At 40.0% G+C, this 24,588-nt stretch overlaps 1 protein-coding gene and 1 pseudogene across 5 annotated transcripts; both read left to right on the top strand.

Moving 5' to 3' along the window:
* The first annotated feature begins 1,198 nt into the window (after nt 1-1,198).
* On the top strand, nt 1,199-17,599 carry LOC102400645 (dihydrodiol dehydrogenase 3-like). 5 transcript variants are annotated; one of them, XM_006078313.4, is made up of 9 exons: nt 1,199-1,351; nt 4,161-4,328; nt 4,594-4,710; nt 5,971-6,048; nt 6,470-6,592; nt 7,442-7,551; nt 8,605-8,770; nt 15,165-15,247; nt 17,339-17,591. In XM_006078313.4, the coding sequence occupies exons 1-9, from the start codon at nt 1,271-1,273 to the stop codon at nt 17,379-17,381; spliced, it is 969 nt and encodes a 322-aa protein (XP_006078375.2). In that variant the 5' UTR covers nt 1,199-1,270; the 3' UTR covers nt 17,382-17,591. The 5 variants fall into 5 exon arrangements, with proteins under 5 accessions (XP_006078375.2, XP_025119891.2, XP_025119889.2 ...); XM_025264106.3 differs by lacking the exon at nt 15,165-15,247 and having other exon boundaries at nt 17,339-17,599; XM_025264104.3 differs by lacking the exons at nt 15,165-15,247; nt 17,339-17,591 and adding an exon at nt 13,225-14,030.
* On the top strand, nt 1,368-4,146 carry LOC102400324 (annotated as a pseudogene).
* Nucleotides 17,600-24,588: the final 6,989 nt, after the last annotated feature.

Below are 24,588 nucleotides of genomic sequence, written 5' to 3'. Positions count from 1 at the left end.
TCACAAAGAGTCAGACATGACAGAGCAACTAACACTCACTCCATATATATATAGTCCCCCTGCAGCTGTAATAGCCCCTCTAGCTGCTCTTCAGTTTAAGTTTAGAGTTAAGTGGAACAGACAGCAATCTCCAAACAGCCCCCAAGTAGGTTGGAACATTGCACACAGGTTTTCTGTGATCACTTTGGTTTGAGGGAGGCAACTGGGAGCTGATCAAGACTGCACTGCTCCAGACAGGAGGAGGGTACAGGTGAGTGATGCACAATGAAACTCCTTGTCACACTCTGTTCTGAATTTTTACTAATTGCCTGTTTGCTACTACTACTTTGTTGCTGTCAATTTTGTTTGACTGTTTTCCAGAACTCCTATGAGGTTTTTCAGCTGCGTTCTCTCTCTTTTTTCATCTTTCCTTGGGAGAATTTAGTCTTCCTAGCTCACCACTTTGCTGGCATCATAGTACATATTAAACTTTTGACTTCACAATATAACCATGTAGCATTGCATGATAATTTCCCCTACTCTTCCTGAATTTGTTATAATTTAAGTTGTTTATAGGTTATTCTTTTATGAGTAATGCTGAATAAGATAGTAAGTTAAGTGAAACATATAAAATATGTATCAGTTACATTATGAGAGTACTCTAAAAGTTATATAACTAAGGACAAGGTATAAGCACTTGAAGTCTGTTTGCACATTGCATATGGTGTCCTAAAGCTATTAAGAGTTCACCTCCAATAAGGACTTTGCCAAATGTCTGGTTCTGTTATCCTGTTCAGGATGTCACCACTGTAAGATCTGTAGCAAAATAATTTTGCTGGTGGGAAATATGTAAAAGGAAATTTATGTTCTTTTGAAGTTTTAATTCTTTATTAAGGGACAGCATTTTGAAAACTCTTTATTAAACACTTTTGTATGTGAGTGTGTTTGTACTGTAAGGAAGTTGTTTCAATTGTTGTTTGATTGAGATTGGCTTCATAATAGAAAAATAAAAAAGATTACTGTGTAGAGTTTCTTGTGCAACTAATGATTAATAATTGTTTAGCACATCTTATCATTATTTGATACTTAAGATTATATTGATTAAAAAAATCAAACAAGTTAACTGATTTCAGTTCTCTTCTTACTCTATGGGTACTGGTTTAGTCATGCTCCTCCTACAACATATCAGCTAACATTGGATCCTGCAGCTGGGTGTTACCTTCCTGTTATTTATAACTGTGAGGGAAGAAGAAGAAAAAATCAGTCTGCTTACTCAGAGGAGAAACAGGCAATGGATCCTAAAAGGCAAGTGAAGCTTAATGATGGCCACTTCATTCCTGTCCTGGGATTTGGAACCTATGCACCTCCAGAGGTAAGAGTAGTAGTTTGGGGTTGAGGTATAAAAAATAGTGGATGTAACATGAGTGAAAGGGATGTGGGGTCTCAAGTCTTGAGTCCCCATGTGACACTAGGAGGGTCATCTGGATCATTAACCAGGCTAGAACCATGCCCTATGAAAGAGGAGAGAGCATCCAGTCTCCACTCTGCATCAAGGTCTGAGGCTGTGCTCACCTGCATATTACTCTGGGTTCCCCTCCAGTTTCCATCTCTTTCCCAGTTTGGCAGAAGAGGTGAGACTTGGTCATCAAGATCACTGACTGTCAGCTGCTTTGTTTTGAGGGGGATTGCAATGGTGGGGTTTCTCTGTATATTTCATTAGTTCCAGAACACTTTCCTTCTTCCAAAAAGACATGATCCAGAGAAGCATTTGAGGTGGAAGGTCCTGAAGATGAGGTGACTGAAAAATAATGGGAGAGAATTGCTTTTCTACTGTGGGATATCTGCTCAGTTCCAGGGCAGAAACACTCCAGCTATATTTTTCCCTGTACTTCTCTTTCTACTTGGAAACTTCTTCTGATGGGAACTATAATATCATTTGAGTGGGAGGAGGATATAAGTGAAGGGATATTACTGAGGGGATAAACTACAATCTTACAAGCCAGGTTTTGCAATGTGTTCTTGGGTTTCATTGTGTGTTTTTATTAAAGTATAGTCTGAAGTGCCTGGGCATAAGTGGGGCTAGTGGACAAGTCTTTAGACTGGAAGGCAGAAAGTTGGCTGTCCGTCTTGTCTTTAGAGCATGTATTTGTCACAAGGGACTGGTCCTTAAACTTTGAGTCTCAACTTTTTCATATATAAAACAGATAGAAATATCCAGAGACATTTTGCAAACAGAAGACAGGACTTTGTAGTACTCAGGGGGTGAGGGTGAGGAAGGGTCCAGGCTGTCAATGAAATTCACTGGTTCATGGCTCAGTACATCCCCAAATGTCCGAGCATTTAAGAAAAACCAGGAGCAGACACAACAGAGGGAAGTTAGACCAAATATGTATCTCCTTGAAATAGGAAAGATTCTGAATCACATAAAAAGAAACGGAGGACTTGTACTGGAGAAGGATTCCAAATGGGTCGTAGCCTCAGCCGCCCCACGGAGGGAGCGGAGGGGGTCCGGGTCCACATCTCGGGAAAGAGAACACAGGCGCCGAGAAAGGTCCCGGTTCCGGGAGCAAGATCAGAGAAGAAGCCGCTCTCGCTCCCCACCCAGAAGGCGTTCCAGGTCTCCAAGACCACATAGATCCACATCTTCCCTTCTCGACTGAAAGAAAGAAGAGATGAGGAAAAGAAAGAAACAAAGAGCAAAGAACGTCAGATAACTGAAAAAGACTTAGAGGGCAAAACAGAGGAAGAAATAGAAATGATGAAGTTAATGGGATTTGCCTCCTTTGACTCCACAAAAGGGAAAAAGGTGGATGGCTCTGTAAATGCCTACGCCATAAATGTGTCTCAGAAGAGAAAGTATAGGCAGTACATGAATCCATAAGGTGGATTCAACAGACCTTTGGATTTCATTGCATGAACGGAAGTGTTGAAGAATGATGTTTTTTTTTCCCTCATCGTGATCAGAACAGTGGATTTTTGTATTTCATATGCATCAAAAACAGGATCACAGTCCTTCCTCCTTGTAAAGTAAGAAAATTTTATTTATGATGTGTGTAGTTCACTTACCCTGCCTCAAAAAAAAGAGAAGTTAAATATTACATTTTTTTTCCTTTAGGAAATATCGTTTGGGGCAGTCATCAACCCCATTTTTTTGTCCTTATTCCTATGGAAACTGTATATGTTTTTCTCTTGGATGCTCTTTATGACTTTTAAAAATACATAAAAGTAATTTGGAAGTAAGTTTCTCAAATAAAGCAATACTTTCTTAAAAAAAAAAAGAAATGGAACATTTATTCAGCATTATAAACAAAATAATCTTGCCATTTGTAACCACACAGATGAACTGGGAGAACATTAAGCTAAGTGAAATAAGCCAGAAATAGAAAGATAAATACTACATGATATCTTTATAGGTGGATTCTCTAAAAGTGGAAGTTATAGAAGCAGAGAATAGGGAAATGGTGACCAGAAGCTGGAGTCAAGGCTGGGAAAAATGCAAAGATGTTGGTCAATGGTATAGACCTTCAGTTATAGGATGAATAAGCCTGAACAACTGATGTATAGCACAGTGACTATAGTTAAAGATAATGTGCTATAACTTGAGATTTTGTTAGATTAGATTTTAAGTCTTCTTACAAACAACCTTAATAGTTAGCTATGGGAGGTGATGGATCTGTTACCTAGCTTGATTGTGGTGATTATTAACTATGGATTCTTATATGAGAACATCACTTTGTACACTTTGAATAGATACAGTTTTATTTGGTGCAGTCTGTGTGGTTTCACTGGTAGACAGAAGTCTCAAATGCTTTCACTTGGTTTCTTGCTGCTTTTACCAGGCACCTTATATCTTTGTATATAAGTATACATCTCACAGTATAAATGCTACTCATGACTATAACTTAATGAGTCTTTTGGCTTCTAACAGCAAATCACTGAACCTGGAGGTATTCTTGGGTCCTCTCAGGTCAGCAATCAACCACTAGTTGCCTGGGGTTGAAGGGTTCCTGGGTGTCCATGGAATAACTCACCAGGAATGTTCAGGGAAACTATCATGGGTTCATCACCACACATATAGAACTAACCAAAGGCACAGAGCAAAGTCAATCCTTGGGAAGATCAAAGCTTGTACCTTAGCAATCTCTTAATCATGTGGGTATTCAACATTTTTGTTTATGTAGACTGCTAAGAGTGAATCTCAGGAAGTTACCCAATTTGCTATAGAGGTTGGGTTCCGCCATATTGACTGTGCTCATGTGTACCAAAATGAGGAGCAAGTTGGCCAGGCCATTCGAAGCAAGATTGCAGATGGCACTGTGAAGAGAGAAGACATATTCTACACTTCAAAGGTACTATGCATGTTGTGTGTGAACATTTATGAAAGTGATTGTGCGAAGGTGACAATTATATAATAGGATCATTTGTTTGGTGATCTATACTTATTGGTAAATTCCTAAAGTATTACAATTCCCTGGTGGTTAAGACTTGGTGCTTTAATGCCATGAGCCCAGATTTGATCCTTGGTCAGGGAAGTAATATCCCACAAGCCTCACACTAAGGTAAAAAAAAATCTGAAGTATTATTAATAAAACTCCCATTCTTTAATCTCTACAGCTTTGGTTAACTTCCCTTCGACAAGAGTTGGTCCGACCAGCCTTGGAAAAGTCACTGAAAACTCTTCAGCTGGACTATGTCGATCTCTATATTATTCATTTTCCACTGCCTGTGAAGGTTGGAAATATGTGTGATCACATCAATTTTATTTCTTGTGTTAGAATGTGCATCAACTTGCATGGATGGTTGAATTAAGATTTGTCTTAGTAGGTTGAAGGGACGATTACACTAGAGTAGAATCTCCCAAACAATAATTTGTGATCATCTTTTTACTGAATTTCTTTGAATCCCTTACGTGCCTCCCAGAGAAAGGAGTTAATAATCTGAGAGTCTCTGCCAGAAAAACTTGAGGAAGTAGAAGCAGGCCAGTTCTGCACACAGTCCTGAATATGACTCCTGGGTCCCTGGGGATTTCATGAACCAAGAGTTTGGTGCAGCCGTGGTGAGCATGACACTGCCTTACATTGAACATGATGAGTTTCTCTTGTCTTTCACCCTTTCAAATTGAGGGTATTTGGTGGTGCTCCCTCTGGGAGCATCTAAACTTTGTTCCTTTACAAGGACTTGGGAGAGATTGCCTCCTCTCTTGCCTGACTTCATGATGAGGTTTGTAGACTGCACTTGGCTGCTAAGAATGGTTTACTGAGGACTTTTGATTTCAAGTTACAAAAAACAGCTCAAACCATCTGATGCACAATAGCTTAGTGGACTATGTAGATGACAAGTCATAGCCACAGACAGATTGGGGATTTGCAGTACTCTTCAGAAATGTCTCCTAATTTCTACTAATTTCTATGCCTTATCAGGATGTTACTCAGGTTTGCTTATTTTTTCCTGAAAATTTTCCACTGATGGCAAATATGACCTTGGGGCAGCTCAAGGTCCATGGCCATGAACATTTGAGACCCTTGATCTTCCACAATCTGTACCAACTTAAGGAGAGTCTTGCTGGTTCATGTGCCTGCTCTAGGGCATCTGATGCTCAGAGGGAAAAGGAAATCTGATTATCTAGCCCAGGTCAAGGTTGAAACTTTTATTCTGGAAATAAAGCCATGTAACTTACTGCCATTCTCAGATCAGAGATATTTCAAAAGAGGGAAGTACAAGAACAGACAAAATTCACAGAAGTCACTTGAAGTCCTTTTTAGGACCTAGGAAAATTGTACTTATTACAACATATATTGACTGCAAAAAAGTAGAATAAGCCTCCATCCCAAAGACCTTGCTTACATCTCCATATGCAATCACTTTGCAAATATTAGCATCTAGAAAGTTGTAAACCTACCTCATGTAGGTTTAATCCCAGATACCCGGAAGCCTTGCTAAATGTGGAGAAATTATTTTGTGACATGTCTAAAATGACTACTTCTATTCCAGCCAGGGGAGGAATTATACCCAAAAGATGAAAATGGAAAACTGATACCTGACTCAGTGGATCTCTGTCACACATGGGAGGTGAGTTCCAAGAGTAGAGAGTTAAAGGAGGAGCCAGGAGAGGGGAAACCTCCATCAATTCTTCTGCCTGTGAGATTGGGCTGTGGGCCATCAGACTCAGCAGTTCATGAACTCTGAGGGATGTGATGCTGGGGTTGTGGGGAGGAAACCATTGCTGAAATGTTCACAGAGAGGAACAGAGGAGGAGAATCTGGGACAGTGAGACAGATATCTATTTTCTTCCATGTGATATGTGTTCTCCAGGGTTTTCCAAGGAGGAGACGGCAATTCTTCTTTTTGTGTCATGCCATTCTTCCCCTCTTTCCTTCTTGATAATCAATGCTAATTCTTCTGGATGACACTTTTTACAGATTTTTTTTCAGCTTTTATTCTTGTTCTATTGCCCATTCCAAGTGAATTTTCAGCACCCATCCATCCCCAGGCCCTGGAGAAGTGTAAGGACGCAGGGCTGACCAAGTCCATCGGGGTGTCCAACTTCAACCACAAGCAGCTGGAGAAGATCCTGAACAAGCCGGGGCTCAAGTACAAGCCCGTCTGCAACCAGGTGAGCAGCTTGGCTCCTCTCCCTCCTGCTCTTCACAACCTCCTTCTGCCCTGGAGCCTGATGTCTGTCTGTCCTCTCCTCCTGTTCATCTGACCTTTGTGGGTCAAAGGATTCTAGAGAGCAGAGCCTCTGTCTGGACTTTGTGAATGTAATCCATAACGATATCTCTGATAAAATCTGGGTAGATAGGTGTGGAGCGTTTCCTGGCAAATTGTGGGTAGAATCCAGAACTAGAGGAAGGAGGCATTTCCCTGAGATGGAAGGATGACCAGACGGAGGGTGAAAGTGGCTTGGAGCGAACTTCAAGCAGGAAGGAAGACCATGAAAACCTGGAATGGATTCATGTTGAAGTTTGACAGAAACCAGCAAAATTCTGTAAAGCAATCATTTGTCAGTAAAAAATAAATTAATTAAAAAAAAACTGGAATGGGAAGTAATAGAAGACAAATCAGCTGAGATGGGTGTTAAGAGTTCATGTGGGGTTCTGTTGGCTGAATCCAAAATCTTGGTGGCTCAGCATTTATGAGTCTCAACAGGGAGCACCGAACAGAAAAATGTGCTGGAGATGATGGAAATCATCCAGGCTAGAGGGTTAATTTAAAGGCTCATGGTGATGCTAACATTACATGAAATATTTACTCAGAAACATTTACTCAAATGTAGAGCCCACCTTTTGATTATTCAGTCTTAGACTGGTTTTCCCATCCATGTCTATCATAAAATTAACTGTATAAACACACTTTTGTCTATTTCTCTCTTGGTGTTGATATTTCCAGTTTACATCTTTTATGTCACATTAATAATACCTTTCCGTATAATCTGACACTCTTCTCTGTTGACATTCTACAGGTGGAATGTCACCCTTATCTCAACCAGAGGAAACTGTTGGATTTCTGCAAGTCACATGATATCGTTCTTGTTGCCTATGCTGCTCTGGGATCCCAACGACTAAAAGAATGGTATTGAATCCTAATGAAGACAACAAGGAGTTTATTTAAAATTAAATTTTTGATAAACTAGTTTAAATCATATATTACTCAGATAACTCATAGGCACAGGGGATAAGCAGGGAGGGATGGAATGAATCCTTCTCTTTTATCTTCCCATCACCCAGCCAATTTTTCTACATTGTATTAGATTGTTGACCCATCAATAACAAATGTCTGCATTAAAATTTATATATAATCCCCCAGTTGAGACCAGAGACACAAGCTTATATCATGATTTACTTATTTATTCAACTATGAACATGTTTCTAAAAGTACATGTCTAAACCTCACATTGGAGAAGGAAATGGCAACCCACTCCAGTGTTCTTGCCTGGAGAATCCCAGGGATGGGGGAGCCTGGTGGCCTGTTGTCTCTGGGGTCACACAGAGTCAGACACGACTGAAGTGACTTAGCAGCAGTAGCAAACCTCACATATCTTTTATCTAAAATTGGGATAATAATATGTAACTTCTAGGTCTATCATGATAACAAATTTCAATATGAACCATTTTTGTAAACATCTATAGAAAATTGTATAATATAAATAATGTGAAATGAATAGTTCTATATTTTGGACTATTCAACTTGTATCAATACCTGTGAAAAGTGACAATTAAAAAAAAATTTCCCAGTCTTTTTCCATTACTTTTTTTTTTTTTGTGCCATTGTACAAACTTTAGAGCTATGAATGGAGAAAAACAACAAATGATAATTAAAAAAGGAAAAAAAAATCCATGAGTTTGGCAGTTCTGGTCTCACTCAAACATGCATCCAAATGACTGGGAGAACTTTGTAAACAGAGATTGGGAGGTGCCACAGTTTAGGTTCTGATTCAGTGTGTCTGCATTTAAGCTGGGAATTTGTATTTCTAACAAGATTCCCAGTAATGCTGATGCTCTTAGTACATGGACCACACTTTGAGAAGCACTGGTATAGAGTGGACATACTTGGTCTGTTTGGTAAAACTATTCACAAACTGAGTACTTAGTCTCAGCTTCTCAGCATTTCTGAATTTCCTTCCAGGGTGAACCTGGACCTGCCCGTTCTCTTGGAGGACCCAGTTCTTTGTACCATTGCCAAAAAGCACAAGCAAACCCCAGCTCTAGTTGCCCTTCGCTACCAGATACAACGTGGGGTTGTAGTTCTGGCCAAGAGTTACAACAAGAAGCGGATCAAAGAGAACATACAGGTGATGAGTGGGGCTGTGTGCAGAGGGCTCCTAAGGAATATCCTTCTCGAGGGTCATTCTTTGTCCATCTCTCAAGACTTTCCTTGAGTCAAGACATGTTACCTGTTCTTCTGCATGCATGAATGTGTTGTGTGTGTTCCTGGTGATTTTCTCCTCCTGATGTGGCAGCAGAAGAGGTGGCATGGCTGGAGAGGGTTCAGGTTGGACGGAAAACAGAGATTTTAGTTTCAGAGTTATGTCAGCCATTTATTCTATCATCTTGTGCAAATGATATCTTATTTTCTTTGTTCTCAGTTGATGAAATTGCATTATGTGATTTTTTTAGATCATTTGAACTGCTCTAACAAAATATCACAGATTGAGTGGCTGAGAAAAATTGAAATTTATTTCTCACAGTTTTGAAGCTGGAGATCTGAGTCAGGGTTCCTGTGTGGTCAGGTGAGGGCCCTCATCCAGGTCACAGGTTTCTCTTTGCATCTTAATATAATGGAGGGGGCAACAGAGCTCTCCCAAGTCTCTTATATGAATATGCTATTTTAAAATCTCATTCGTGAGAGCTCCACTATCATGACCTTTGAAAGGCTCCATTTCGTTTTTTTTTTAAATAAATAAATTTATTTTACTTTACAATTTTGTATCGGTTTTGCCATACATTGACTTGAATCTGCAATGAGTGTACATGTGTTCCCCATCCTGAACCCCGCCCCCGCACCTCCCTCCCCATCCCATCCTTCTGGGTCATCCCAGTGCACCAGCCCTGATCACCCTGTATCATGCATCAAACCTGGACTGGTGATTCTTTTCACATATGATATTTTACATGTTTTAATGCCATTCTCCCATATCATCCCACCCTCACCCTCTCCCACAGAGTCCAAAAGACTGTTCAATACATCTGTGTCTCTTTTGCTGTCTTTCATACGGGGTTATCATTACCTTCTTTCTAAATTCTACATATATGTTTTAGTATACTGTATTGGTGTTTTTCTTTCTGGCTTACTTCATTCTGTTTTGATGACTGTGGCTTTGTAGTATAGCCTGAAGTCAGGCAGGTTGATTCCTCCAGTTCCATTCTTCTTTCTCAAGATCGCTTTGGCTATTCGAGGTTTTTTGTAATTCCATACAAATTGCGAAATTATTTGTTCTAGTTCTCTGAAAAATACCATTGGTAGCGTGATAGGGATTGCATTGAATCTATAGATTGCTTTGGGTAGTATACTCATTTTCACTATATTGAGTATTCCAATCCATGAACATGGTATATTTCTCCATCTATTTGTGTCCTCTTTGATTTCTTTCACCAGTGTTTTATAGTTTTCTATATATAGATCTTTTGTTTCTTTAGGTAGATGTATTCCTAAGTATTTTATTCTTTTCTTTGCAATGGCAAATGGAATTGTTTCCTTAATTTCTTATTCTGTTTTCTCATTGTTAGTGTATAGGAAGGCAAGGTATTTCTGTGTATTAATTTTATATCCTGAAACTTTACTATATTCATTGATTAGCTCTAGTAATTTTCTGGTGGAGTCTTTAGGGTTTTCTATGTAGAAGATCATGTCATCTGCAAACAGTGAGAGTTTTACTTTTTTTCCAATCTGGATTCCTTTTATTTCATTTTCTGCTTTGACTGCTCTGGCCAGAACTTCCAAAACTATGTTGAATAGTAGTGGTGAGAGTGGGCACCCTTGTCTTGTTCCTGACTTTAGGGGAAATGCTTTCAATTTTTCACCATTGAGGATAATGTTTGCTGAGGGTTTGTCATATATAGCTTTTATTATGTTGAGGTTTGTTTTTTCTATTCCTGCTTTCTGGAGAGTATTTATCATAAATGGATGTTGAATTTTGTCAAAGGCTTTCTCTGCATCTATTGAGATAATCATATGGTTTTTATTTATCAATTTTTAAATGTGGTGTATTACATTGATTGATTTATGCATATTGAAGAATCTTTGCATCCCTGGGATAAAGCCCACTTGGTCATGATGTATGATCTTTTAAATATGTTGTTGGATTCTGTTTGCTAGGATTTTGTTAAGGATTTTTGCATCTATGTTCCTCAGTGATATTGGCCTGTAGTTTTCTTTTTTTGTGGCATCTTTATCAGGTTTTGGTATTATGGTGATGATGGCCTTATAGAATGAGTTTGGAAGTTTACTTTCCTTTGCAATTTTCTGGAAGAGTTTGAGTAGGATAGGTGTTCGCTCTTCTTTAAATTTTTGGTAGAATTCAGCTGTGAAGCTATCTGGTCCTGCGCTTTTTTTTACTGGAAGATTTCTGATTACAGTTTCAATTTCCGTGCTTGTGATGGGTCTGTTAAGATTTTCTATTTCTTCCGGGTTCAATTTTGGAAAGTTGTACTTTTCTAAGAATTTGTCCATTTCTTCCATGTTGTCCATTTTATTTGCACACAGTTGCTGATAATAGTCTCTTATGATCTTTTGTATTTCTGTGTTGTCTGTTGTGATCTCTCCATTTTCCTTTCTAATTTTGTTGATTTGATTTTTCTTCCTTGTTTCTTGATGAGTCTGGCTAATGGTTTGTCAATTTTATTTATCTTCTCAAAGAACCAGCTTTTGGTTTTATTGATTTTTGCTATGGTCTCTTTTGTTTCTTTTGCATTTATTTCTGCCCTAATTTTTAAGATTTCTTTCCTTCTACTAACTTTGGGGTTCTTCATTTCTTCCTTTTCTAGTTGCTTTAGGTGTAGAGTTAGGTTATTTATTTGACTTTTTTCTTGTTTCTTGAGGTAAGCCTGTATTGCTATGAACCTTCCCCCTAGCACTGCTTTTACAGTTTTCCATAGGTTTTGGGTTGTTGTGTTTTCATTTTCATTCATTTCTATGCATGTTTTGATTTCTTCTTTGATTTGTTGATTATTCTGCAGTGTGTTGTTCAGCCTCCATGTATTGGGATTTTTCTAACACCATCAACATATAAATTTCAGTTCAGTTCAGTTCAGTTCAGTCGCTTAGTCATGTCTGACTCTTTGTGACCCCATGAACCACAGCATGCCATGCCTCCCTGTCCATCACCAACTCCCAGAATTTACCCAAATTCATGTCCATTGAGTCGGTGATGCCATCCAACCATCTCATCCTCTGTCATCCCCTTCTCCTCCTACTCTCAATCTTTCCCAGTATCAGGATCTTTTCAAATGTCAGCTCTTTGCATCAGGTGGCCAAAGTATTGGAGTTTCAGCTTCAACATCAGTCCTTCCAATGAACACCCAGGACTGATCTCCTTTAGGATGGACTGGTTGGATCTCCTTGCAGTCCAAGGGACTCTCAAGAGTCTTGTCCAACATCACAGATCAAAGGGATCAATTCTTCAGCACTCAGCTTTCATTATAGTCCAAATGTCACATCCATACATGACTACTGAAAAAACCATAGCCTTGACTAGACAGACCTTTGTTGACAAAGTAATATCTCTGCTTTTTAATATGCTGTCTAGGTTGGTCATAACTTTCCTTCCAAGGAGTAAGCATCTTTTAATTTCATGGCTGCAATCACCATCTGCAGTGATTTTGGAGCCCCCAAAATAAAGTCAGCCACTGTTTCCCCTGTTTTCCCATCTATTTGCCATGAAGTAATGGGACCAGATAACATAATCTTAGTTTTATGAATGTTGAGTTTTAAGTCAGCTTTTTCACTCTCCTCTTTCACTAAGAGGCTCTTTAGTTCTTTTTCACTTTTTGCCATAAGGGTGGTGTCATCTGCATATCTGAGGTTATTGATATTTCTCCCAGCAATCTTGATTCCAGCTTGTGCTTCTTCCAGCCCAGGTTTCTCATGATCTACTCTGAATATAAGTTAAACAATCAGGGTGACAATATACAGCTTTGACGTACTTCTTTTCCTATTTGGAAGTTTGGGGGCACAAAAATTATAGCAGCAATCTTTAACCCACAAACCATCATGGTTTTATTTTGTATTTCCCTGAATATTACAGGGTTTCATTTTTATACATTTAATCTTCTTGAGTTTCTCTTTGTGTAGCTCCTTTTCAAGACTTTGTCAACTTTAGCTAGGTTGTTTCTCTTTTGATTTATTTGTAGGAGGCCATAATTGTACCCTTAGTCACAGCTATACAAGAAACTCTCCCCACTTTCAGGATTTAATGCAGAGATCATTTCTGTGTCTCTTGATTCTGTGTTTTGACAATCAGCCTCAACTCAGCTCAGCTGCTATCCTCTTAGCTGGTCTTGCTCATGCATTTGCAACTCAGTGCAGAGCATCTCAGCAGTTCTGCTTTAACAGGTGGATATGACTCTTGTCAGAGGAGCCTGCATGCTTCTCCCTCTAGTTTTACATATATATTTGGCTAGACTGTGGTCAACTAACCTGGTTATCACGTCAGCACAGTACTATGATCCATAGTCAGTGTATGGAAAAAAAAAATACTCTTCATTTATAGACTCAGAACTGACTCATCAATTCTGCCAAAGTTCACAGGTCCATCTAAGTCAAGGTCAAGTGTTGCCGCTGCTGCTGCTGCTAAGTCGCTTCAGTGTACAGTCCCCTAAAAAATTGTTTGTGTGTTTCCATTCAAATTTGCCCCTGCAGTACACCTAGAATTGGTTTTCCAATATAATATGAAAATGGTCACATATATGTTTGTTTGTTTATTAAATGGAAATCTAAGACAGCAAGGATACCAAATCAATCTATCCTAAAGGAAATCAACCTTGAATATTCATTGGAAGGACTGATGTTGAAGCCGAAGCTCTAATACTTTGGCTACCTGATTGTGAAGAGCTGATTCATTGGAAAAGACCCTGATGCTGGAAAAGACTGAGGGCAGGAGGAGAAGCAGGCTACAGAGAATGAGATGGTTGGATGGCGTCACCAACTCAATGGACATGAGTTTGAGAAAACTCTGTGTTGGTGGTGAACAAGGAAGCCTGCCTTACCACAGTCCAGTGTGCCACAAAGAATTGGATATGACTTAGCAACTGAATAAAAACAACATGTCCATATTTTCCACAGATTTTCATGGTAAACTCTGTCATATATAGAGAGCCTATAAGTACATTTCTGGCCTCTTTCTTCTATTTAACTATTCGGTTTTCTGTACTGTGTTATTAAATTGTAAAATAAGTCTTATTTCCAGAATGGTAAATTCTTCAACCAGTTCAACCTAAAGGAAATCAGTCCTGAATATTCATTGGAAGGACTGATGCTGAAGCTGAAACTCCAATACTTTGGGCAGCTCATGTGAAGAGCTGACTCATTTGAAAAGACCTTGATGCTGGGACAGATTGAGGGCAGGAGGAGAAGGGGACGACAGAGGATGAGATGGTTGGATGGCATCACCGACTCAATGGACATGGGTTTGGGTGGACTCCGGGAGTTGGTGATGGACAGGGAGGCCTGGCATGCTGCAGTTCATGGGGTCGCAAAGAGTCGGACACGACTGAGCAACTGAACTCAACAGAACTGAAGAATGTCTTGGCTACTTTTTATTAGTTCTTCTTGACCCAGAGGGATGGAATGGGGAGGGAGGAGGGAGGAGGGTTCAGGATGGGGAACACATGTATACCTGTGGCAGATTCATTTTGATATTTGGCAAAACTAATACAGTTATGTAAAGTTTAAAAATAAAATAAAATTAAAAAAAATAAAATTTGGTATCACTTTGCTGATTTCTACAAGAGAATATGTATGTCAGTCTTTGATTCATGTTGCATTGAAACACTAGATCACTTCAGAGAAAACAAATTTCTTTATAAAACTGAGCTATCCATTTCATGATTATGATGTGAATTTTTAATATTTTAGATGTTCTTTAGTGTTTAAACTTTTCTAACTTTATCTACAAAGGCATTTACATAAAGTTTCTTTTAGATTTATTCATAGATAAAGAGTAAGTTTGATATCAGATTCTTGGATAGGCTTTCTTTTTTTTTTTAATTTATTTTATTTTTAAACTTTACATAATTGTATTAGTTTTGCCAAATATCAAAATGAATCCGCCACAGGTATACATTTCGCAAGGAAGACTCCTCCCCACATGGCCTCCGTGCAATGCTGTCACACTTAGGGCATGTTGGGGAGTGTGAAGCAGTCTAATGTTTGTTCAGGTGCAGGTATCAAGGCAGGAGTTTTCAAAGACAAAAGGGTATTTTAGTACATTTCTTTTCTGTCTGAAGTGATTCACTTAGAAAGATAAGGGACTGATGCACTGTAATGTTTGTGAGGTGAACAGAGAAAGAGGTGTGGGAAGGAGAGGTGAGAACTCAGCAGAGGGTCCCAGGCTTGTTCACCTGGAAGCTGAGGACAGACACAGCTTCCCTGTCCCCTCTCTTGTCCTCATCCAGCTGGAAAGTCCTCCAGTTCCCAGGGGGAGGCCGTCTTCTTGTGGGAAAGGTAATGTGATTCGTCTTTCCTTCCAGGTGTTTGACTTTGAACTGACTCCAGAAGACATGAAAGCAATTGATGGCATTAATAGAAATATAAGATATTACGAATTTCTGCTGTAAGTGACTTGCAGATATTTCACACACATGTTTTTTTTTTTCCTGTAGCAGGCAGATCAGTAGGGCAACTAAGCTTTTTAAAAACTTGATTCTAGGAAGACAGTCCTGATTCCAGCATAGAAGCCAACCAGAGTCTTCCTGAAGACCTCAAACCAGAGGTTTCCTCCTGGGCTCTGTCTCTGACCAACAGAAATGATTGGGACCTAGGACAGCCCATCAGTAAAATCCTCAGAGTTTACATCATGGTGATTTCACTACTTTGTGCCCCTAATCCCTGTGCCTGGTGCACCTCCTCTCAGGGCTGAGGGACCCAGTAAACACAGAGGGCACAGTGCCAGCAGCCCACTATTCTTACAGGGACCTGTGAGTATGTTTAATTCTTTTTACATCAGGATAAAAAGGTTATATTAATAAAAACTGTATAATGATTAAGCCTTTTTGGATTACATTCATGTTTTGTTGTTGTTTAGTTGCTTAGTTGTGTCCAACTCTTGGGACCCTCGGACTGTAGCCTGCTAGGGTCCGTGGGATTCCTAGGCAGGAATACTGGAGTGGCTTGCCATTTTCTTCTGCAAGTTATCTTGCCAATCACTGAACCCATGTCTCCTACTTGGCAGGTGGATCCTTTATCACTGACCACCTGGGAAGCCCCCATTCATGTTATTCCTAACACAATGATAAAACATCTTGTTGACACTTTGTTATGGAGGCAGGTCCCATGAAGGCCAACCTGCAACAGTTTTGAGAAGTCACATGGACCTGCTTCCCCCCCATCTCCTAATGGTCTGGTAGATTTTCTCCCTTATGGGCATTTCTTCTCCAAGACACAATCCATTTTTTTCAAATTAATCTCTTCATTGATCTTTTTTCCCTATTACAACTCACACATCCTCATCCTTGTTATCTCACAAAGCTGAATTACCAGTAGATCATGAGCTTAACTGACTCTCCAGTGAGAGACTGCTGTGTCCTTAACAGGACACACTCAGGTAAGATCATCTGGGTCTCTCTGGTTTCTTGAGTGAAGACTCACTGCAGTTTAGCCTTTGTCCAGCAGAAGTCCATCCCCCTGGGGAGCCCCCACCTGCTTGCCTTTGACTTAGTCACTAACAGAATTCCAGCTGCCTCATTACTGCAGGAGAATGTTAGGATTGAAGAGACAGAAGAGAAATTTGGAAGGGAGTTTAGAGAGGAGGGAATGCAAATTATTGGTACAGTGAAGATTTTGTTTGAAGGGAAAGCTATCAAAACTCTCCCTATTGTTTGTAAAACTATATCACAATTCTGATAAAATACATGATAAATGAAAAAAAAGGTGAAGACTTACTTTTCTGCCCTTAAAGACTTTTAAGTATAATTCCATCTTCTCCTTCATTAGGCTGTGAATGGCTAGACTTATTTCTCTTTGTGGGCTCAGGTCAACAGCACAGCTCCTGGCACTTAAAATTGCTCAGAATGCACTTTTTAATGAATTGAATTGAAAAGGACAAATTGAATTGAAAAGGAAAAGTTTAAAAAGAAAAGTAGAAACATGGAGAAAAAGAAAACAATAGTTATACTAATTACTGAGTAACCAATGTTTTAATACATCATAAATTAAGAAAATATCAATGCCACTTTGTGCTGTATGATTATTCAGGTGACTGTGTATCTCTTCAATAAATTAGAATTTCCTTAATGAAGACAGTCTGTATTTTTGGGGGTGCTTGGTATCTGCTTATCCATGGATGTGCAAAAAAAAGAGCAGCTACTTTGTTTGCTATGATCCTTCTCATCATCTAGGGACAGAAGTTCCACGAAGGGGCAGAAATGATCTCCAGAGTTAGCCCCAGGTCTTGTGCCCTCTTAAAATTGTAACCTGAGTCAAACTACCTGTCACTGTGGAGTGACGATTACACGTGAATGTTGGGACTGGACGTGCAGGTGCCATGTGCACATGGAGCAGACTCCTGATGTGTGTTTGTTGGGGGAGAAGGAGGGATGTATTTGTAGATTTTGAATTTTAGCCCATCCTGACTGCACTCACAGAGTAATGCTCTCTATGACAACATGACAGAATTAATAAATGAACCCTCCTCCTTCTCTTTCAGTGGTATCAGTCACCCTGAATATCCATTTATTGAAGAATATTGATTCTCAGGTCTCACTGTGGTTCTTCAAGAATTTCTTGCTTCTGGGGCTGTGAAGAGGATTTTTGTATGTGGTGAAGGTGCTTGAATGAAGTGTCTCAACTTTTGAAAATGCCTTTCCTTGTGAAATAAACAGTTTATGAAACAATTAAAACTTCAAAGTAAGAATGCTCTTTTTTTTTCTGATAATTAAAAAAAATTACAGGAAATTTGGAAAGTAAAAGAGAAATGACAGAAAATAAAGATAAGCTGTAATTCACCATTATATAATACTTTGGTACATTTTCCTTATAGAATCCTATACAAATTTGTGTGTATGATTATTTACAAAGACAAATAATCTTCAATCTACATGTTGTATACTTTTCAACTTAGCATAATCATCTTGGTAAGCTAAAATATGATTTAAAAAATCCAGTATTATATTTTTCTTTCTGTAAAGCAGCACATCTGATTCATTTATTTAATTTCTTAATTGTCTGACCATGCTTAGCATTTTGATAAATACTTACATATTTTACCATTCATTCATTGGTTGTCATTCACTCATTCATTCTGCAAAACTTTATTGAACATTCTTTAGTAAGACATTGTTTTATCAATATATATTAACTAAATGAGAAATCCTTGAGTTTATAGTCTAGTGGAGGATGGGACAGTGAATGTCATCATGAGAATTTAGCTGTTAGAAATGGGTAGGTGTCTGTTGAGAAAATCCTGTACAATCTCTCACATTTCAGTCCATCTGTTAGGCAGGGACACCAACTACCTTTAATCCCACACAACTTTTCATTTGTACAAGAAACAGCCTTGAAACATAGAGACAGTGGCTCCTTGCATTTCTCTGAAACAGAAAACGTTAAGTCCAGGAAGGAAGAGTGTTCATGTAACATTTGAAGGCCAGCAAGTTGGCTGATGTGGGTGGAGTTTAGTGAGGGAAGAAGACAGGAGTTGAAGACAAGCCAGAGAGCCAGTGGGGCCATGGGGTCTGTGTCATGTGGGTTTTTGAGAGGTCTTTATTCTGAGAGAAGTGGAGAATGATATTTTGGTTTTGAGCACAGTAGTTACATGAGCTGACATGTTTTCAAAAAAATCACTCTGGTTGTTATGTTTAGAAGAAAAAGAGTAAAAATGGCCCTTTTTTAGGGCTCTACAGGAATTTAGGTGAGAGATAATGTTGGCTGGACCCACAGAAGGAGCAGTAAAGATGGCCAGAGGTATTGGAATAGGAACTTATTTTAGGGGCAGCATTAACTAGACTGCTAACATGTTGGACATATGGTGAAAGGTAAAGGGGAATCAAAGTTGACTCCAGGTGTTTGTGTTTAAGTAACAGGAAATGCAGATGTCATTTGCTCAGATGGAGACAATTCGGGGAATCTCATTTTTGTGGGAAGATCATGAGTTCAGTTATAGAAACTCATCTTTCAAATGCCTTTAGGTATCCAAGTGAAGATGCGTGCATAGAATTGGACATGCAAATCAATTAGAGAAAAGTTTTAGACAAAATATTCATGTCTGAAAATTGTCAAATATAGTCTCTTAAAACCATGAAACTAACCAGTCAGAGATATTACATTATACAGTGAGTGGTGTGGACAGGATAGTCAAGCTTCATGAGAAATAAGCATTAAGAAAATCCTTAAAAAAAAACACCCCAAAACTGAAGGAACCGGCAAAAGAGGCTGAAAAGGATCAGCGAGTAAAGTAGGAGGGACTGTTTTTACAACGCATGTGAAGTATGTGTTTGCAGGAGAAAAGAGTCCAGTGCTTTCATTGGGTCAAGTAAAAGAAGATTGAAAATGCACCACTGGATTCAGCAGTTAACCTTGGCAGGATCAAGTGCAGCTTTGATAGAGTAGTGAAGGCAAACCCTGAGTAAAGTTGGTCCAAGAAATGATGTGAAGAGACCAATATGGAACAGAGTATACACAGTTTTCAAAGACTTTGCTGTAATGAGGACCATGGAATCAGTCAGTTACTATGGAAGAAAGTGGAATCAAGAGTCAAGGTTCCTGTGCTTGGAGAGATGACCACCTGCCTCTGAGGTCAGAGAAACATTCCAGTAAAGGGTAAAACTCATGATGCAGCAGATGGAGGTGGAGCTGACTTTAACCACATCTGTCTTAGTTAACGCTGCTGTTATAACAAATGACCAAAAACTTTGTGCTTTGAAACACCACCAAGGTATTCATTTATATATCTGGAGGTCACAAATTCAAAATACAGTTCTGAGGTCTAAAATCAAAGTGCCAGCAGGCTTATGGTCTTTTCTGGAGTTTGTAGGGGAAATCTATTTTGTTGCTTTATCCAACTCCTAGAGAACAGGTCTTGGGTTGTTGGAAGAGTGTGTTTGCTAAGACTACAGCGTTCTCTTGATAATACTCTGTTATCCTTTGCCCTGCTACATTTGTACCCCAAGGCCAAACTTGCCCATTACTCCAGGTATCTCCTGACTTCCTACTTGTGCATTCCAGTCCCCTATGATGAAAAGGACATCTTTTTTTTTTTTTTTGGTGTTAGATCTAGAAGTTCTTGTAGGTCCTCATAGAACGTTCATCTTCAGCTTCTCCTGCATTTGTGGTTGGGGCATAGACTTAGATTACTGTGATATTGAATGGTTTACCTTGGAAATGGATTGAGTACCTTCTGTCATTTTGAGATTTCACCTAAGTACTGCATTTTGGACTCTTTTGTTGACTATGAGGGTTACTCCATTTCTTCTATGGGATGCTTCCCTGCAGTAGTTGATATAATCATCATCTGAATTAAATTCACCCATTCCCATCTATTTTAGTTCACTGATTCCTAAAAAATCCATATTCACTCCTGCTATCTTCTGTTTGACTAAATCCAATTTACCTAGATTCATGGTCCTAATGTTCCAGGTTCCTATGCAATACTGTTCTTTAAAGCATCAGACTTTACTTTCACCACCAGACACATCCAGAGCTGGGTGTCATTTCCTCTTTGGCTCAGCCTCATCATTCTTTCAGGTTGTATTTCTCCACTCTTCCCTAGCATATAACATATTGGACACCTACTGTCCTGGCAGAGTCATCTCTCAGGGTCATATCTTTTTTGCTTTTTCCTACTGTTCATGGGGTTCTCAAGGCAAGAATTCTAAGTGGTTTGCTATTCCCTTCTCTAGTGAGCCAAGTTTTGTTGGAACTCTCCACCATGACTCATCCATCTTGGGGGCCATGTATGGCATGACTCATGAGTTATGCAAGGCTATGATCCATGTGATTATTTTGGTTACTTTTCTGTGATTGTGGTTTTCATTTTGGAGGTCATGGGATTGAAATTCTTGCTCCTTCTGTCTGCCTTGTGATGGATGAGGATAAGAGGCTACCTGATGGGAGGGACTGGCTGTGGGGGAAACTGAGTCTTGCTCTGGTGGGCAGGGCCATGTTCAGTAAATCTTTTATCCAATTCTCTGCTAATGGGTGGGACTGTGGTTCCTCCCTGTAGTAGGGAAAATTACTAGGCCATTCAGACATGACCTAAATCAAATCCCTTATGATTATACAATGAAAGTGACGAATAGATTCAAGAGATTAGATCTGATTCAGAGTGCCTGAAGAACTGTAGATGGAGGTTCATAATATTGTACAGTAGGCAGTGACTGAAACCACCCCCAAGAAAAAGAAATGCAAGAAGACAAAATGGTTGTCTGAGGAGGCCTTACAAATACCTGAGAAAAGAAGAGAAGTGAAAGGCAAAAGAGAAAGGGAAATACATAGGCAACTGAATGCAGAGTTCTGAAGAATAGCAAAGAGAGATAAGAACACCTTCATAAGTTAACAAAGCAAAGAGATAGATTAAAACTATAGAATGAGAAAGACTAGAGATCTCTTCAGGAAAATTAGAGATACCAAGGGAACATTTCATGTGAAGATGACCACAGAAAGGACAGAAACTGTAAAGATCTAACATGCTATGCTAAGTCGCTTCAGTCGTGTCCGACTTTGTGTGACCCCATAGACAGCAGCCCACCAGGCTATTCTCCAGGCAGGAATACTGGAGTGGGTTGCTATTTCCTTCTCCAATGCATGAAAGAGAAAAGTGAAAGTGAAGTCGCTCAGTCGTGTCGGACTCTTAGCGACCCCATGGACTGCAGCCCACCAGGCTCCTCTGTCCATGGATTTTCCAGGCAAGAGTACTGGAGTGGGGTGCCATTGCCTTCTCCAAGATCTAACATAAGCAGAGGAAATTAAGAAAAAAGTGGCAAGAATACACAGAAAAATGTACAAAAAAGGTTCTAATGACCTGGATAACCAGGGTGGTATGTTCAATCACCTAGAGCCAGACATCAGTCAAGTGGGCCTTAGGAAGCATTACTATGAACAAAGCTATTGGAGGTGAAGGATTTCCAGCTAAGTTATTTCAAATGCTAAGGGATGATGTTGTTAAAGTGTTGCACTCAATATGGCAGCTAATTTGGAAAACTCAGCAGTGGAAAAGGTCAACTTTCTTTCCAATCCCAAAGAAGGGCAGTGCCAAGTAATGTTCAAACTGTCACATAAGTGTGCTCGTCTCACAGGCTACCAAAGTAATGCTCAAAATCCTTCTAGTTAAGCTTCAATAGCAGATATACAAGCTGGATTTGGAAAAGGCAGAGGAACCAGAGATCAAATTGCCAACATCCATTTGATCACAGAAAATGCAAAAGAATTCCTGAAAAACATCTACTTCTGCTTTATTGACTAGGCTCATGCCTTTGACAGTATGGATCACAACAAATTGTGGATACATCTTAAAGAGTTGGCAATACCAGACCACCTTACCTGCCTCCTGAGAAACCTGTATGCAGGCCAAGAAGCAACAGTTAGAATTGGATATGGAATGACAGAGTGGTTCAAAATTGGGAAACAGGCACATCAAGGCTGTATATGGTCAGCATGCTTATCTGTATTTCATGCAGAGTACATCCTGCAAAATGCCAAGCTGGATAAATCACAAGCTGGAAACAAGATTTGGGGAGAAATATCAATAACCTCATGTATGCAGATGATGCAACCCTTATAGCAGAAAGGGAAGAGGAACTAAAGAGCCTTTTGATGAAGGTGAAATAGGAGAGTGAAAAAGCCAACTTGAAACTCAACATTCAAAAAACTAAGATCACAGCATCTGGTCCCATCACTTCATGGCAAATAGACGGGGAAACAATGGAAACAGTGACAGATTTTATTTTCTTGGGCTCCAAAATCACTGAGGATGCTGACCTTAAAATTAAAATCTCCTTGGGAGAAAAACTATGACAAACCTGGGCAGCATATTAAAAAGGAGAGAGATCATTTTTCTGACAAAGTTCTGTATAGTCAAAGCTCTGTTTTTTCCAGTAGTCATGTGCTGATGTGAGAGTTGGACCATAAAGAAGGCTGAGTGCTGAAGAATTGATATTTTCAAACTGTGATGCCAGATAAGGCTCTTGAGAGTCCCTTGGACAGCAAGGGAATCAAACCAGTCAATCCTAAAGGAAATCGACACTGAATATTCATTGGAAGGACTCATGCTAAAGCTGAAGCTCCAATACTTTGGTCATCTGACCAGAAGAGGCAACTCATTGGAATAGACCCTGATGCTGGGAATGATTAAGAAAATGAGGAGAAGACGGTGAAAGAGGATGAGATGGTTAGATGGCATCAACAATTCGAAGGACATGAGTTTGAGCACACTCTGGGAGACAGTGAAGGGTAGAAGTGTCTGGCGTGCTGCAGTCCATGCTGTGGTAGAGTTGGACATCACTGAGGGACTGAACAGCAGGAGAACACTGCGTTCTTGGTCTTGTAGACTCTCCTGCCATCTCAGAGACAGTGCATAGTGTCTTCGAGTCTCTTATCTAATGCTTCTGTCTTCCCACCTATCTTTGACTACAACCCTTCCAGGTCCCACATATAAGGACTTTGTGATTACACCAGGGTGACCCAGGTAATCCAGGAACCTCCCCGTCTCATGATTTTAATCACCTTTGCTAAGTAGTACCCCAACCAGTTTCAGAACTTGTGCCCCCTGCAGTGGAAGCACAGAATCCTTACCACTGGACCACCAGGGAAGTCCCAGGTTGAGAAAATTTTAGCCATATTTTCATCAGATACATTTTCTTCCCCTTTTCCTCTCTCTTTTCTTTCTGGAACCCCTATCATGTGAATGTTAGTATGTTCTATTTTGTAGTTAGAATAACATTCTTATTACTGTTCTGAATTCTGGTACATTATTAATATCTATCTTATTAGCAGATTTTTTTCCATTGTTTCATTTGAAACAGATTTCTCTGTCTTCTTATTTTGCTTAACATCCTCTGTCTCTATGAAATTAGGTGAAAAAGTTACCTGTCCAGGTTTTGCGGGGCTGTGCTTTTGTGGATGTGTCCCTGTGCAGTCTGTGTGCCCAGAGGCTTTGGGGGCAGAGCTCAAGCTGAGGTGGGCAGGGTTACCCTTTCCCAGGGCCTGCTGGCAACTGTCACCTTGGTGGGAGGGGGAGGGGGAGGGGAAGACTAGAGCCAGAGCCCAGTGTGAGCAAAGGCTTCTCCTGTGCTCAGTGGCTGTCCCCACCCAACTGGGCCAGGTGGGTCCCAAGATGCTGGAGCAGAACTCTGAGGGTTGGGTCCAGACTGGTTCCACCCCGTGTAAGTGTGTACCCACCTCCTCCACTCTGGCACCTTTGCCTCAGAGGGTGGCAGAGCTGGAGGGAGGCATGCTGGAACAGCCCCTGGTGAGGGTGGCCGTGCCTGTGGTGCAGCCCTGGCACACCATCAGAGCCCCAGACCCTGCTCCTCGGGCCCGTCTGGCCTCCCTGCCCCATCCAGATATGTGTGTGTTCCTCTGTGTGTGTGTGTGTGTGTGTGTGTGTGTGTGTATGTGTGTGTTCATAATTGGCTACCTGAAACAGCAGGCAAATACTCACTCTTGATAGATCTTGTCCCTTGTCCTGACTGGCTTTCACTAGTTTGCCTGGCATTCTCCTTGTTCTTGTTTCATCCCAACAGGAAAGCTAAGGGTGACTCAGTTCATTTCTGAGTCAGCATCTTGCCTGGCCTGTGGGTGGCTTTCTGAGTCCAGTGAATTTATGACTGTTTTTGAATGCCCTATGGCTTCCAAATCCATACCCCAGTTCTACTCAGGGTTTTATCAATACATGGTCCAGTCTATGGCTCCACCCTTATTCCTTTGTCCTTGGTTCTGTGTGTGTATATATAGTTCCCCTGC

The sequence above is a fragment of the Bubalus bubalis genome, chromosome 14 (assembly GCF_019923935.1).
Source record: "Bubalus bubalis isolate 160015118507 breed Murrah chromosome 14, NDDB_SH_1, whole genome shotgun sequence".
In the NCBI taxonomy this organism is placed as follows: Eukaryota; Metazoa; Chordata; class Mammalia; order Artiodactyla; family Bovidae; genus Bubalus; species Bubalus bubalis.
This window is presented reverse-complemented; position numbering and strand designations above follow the sequence as displayed.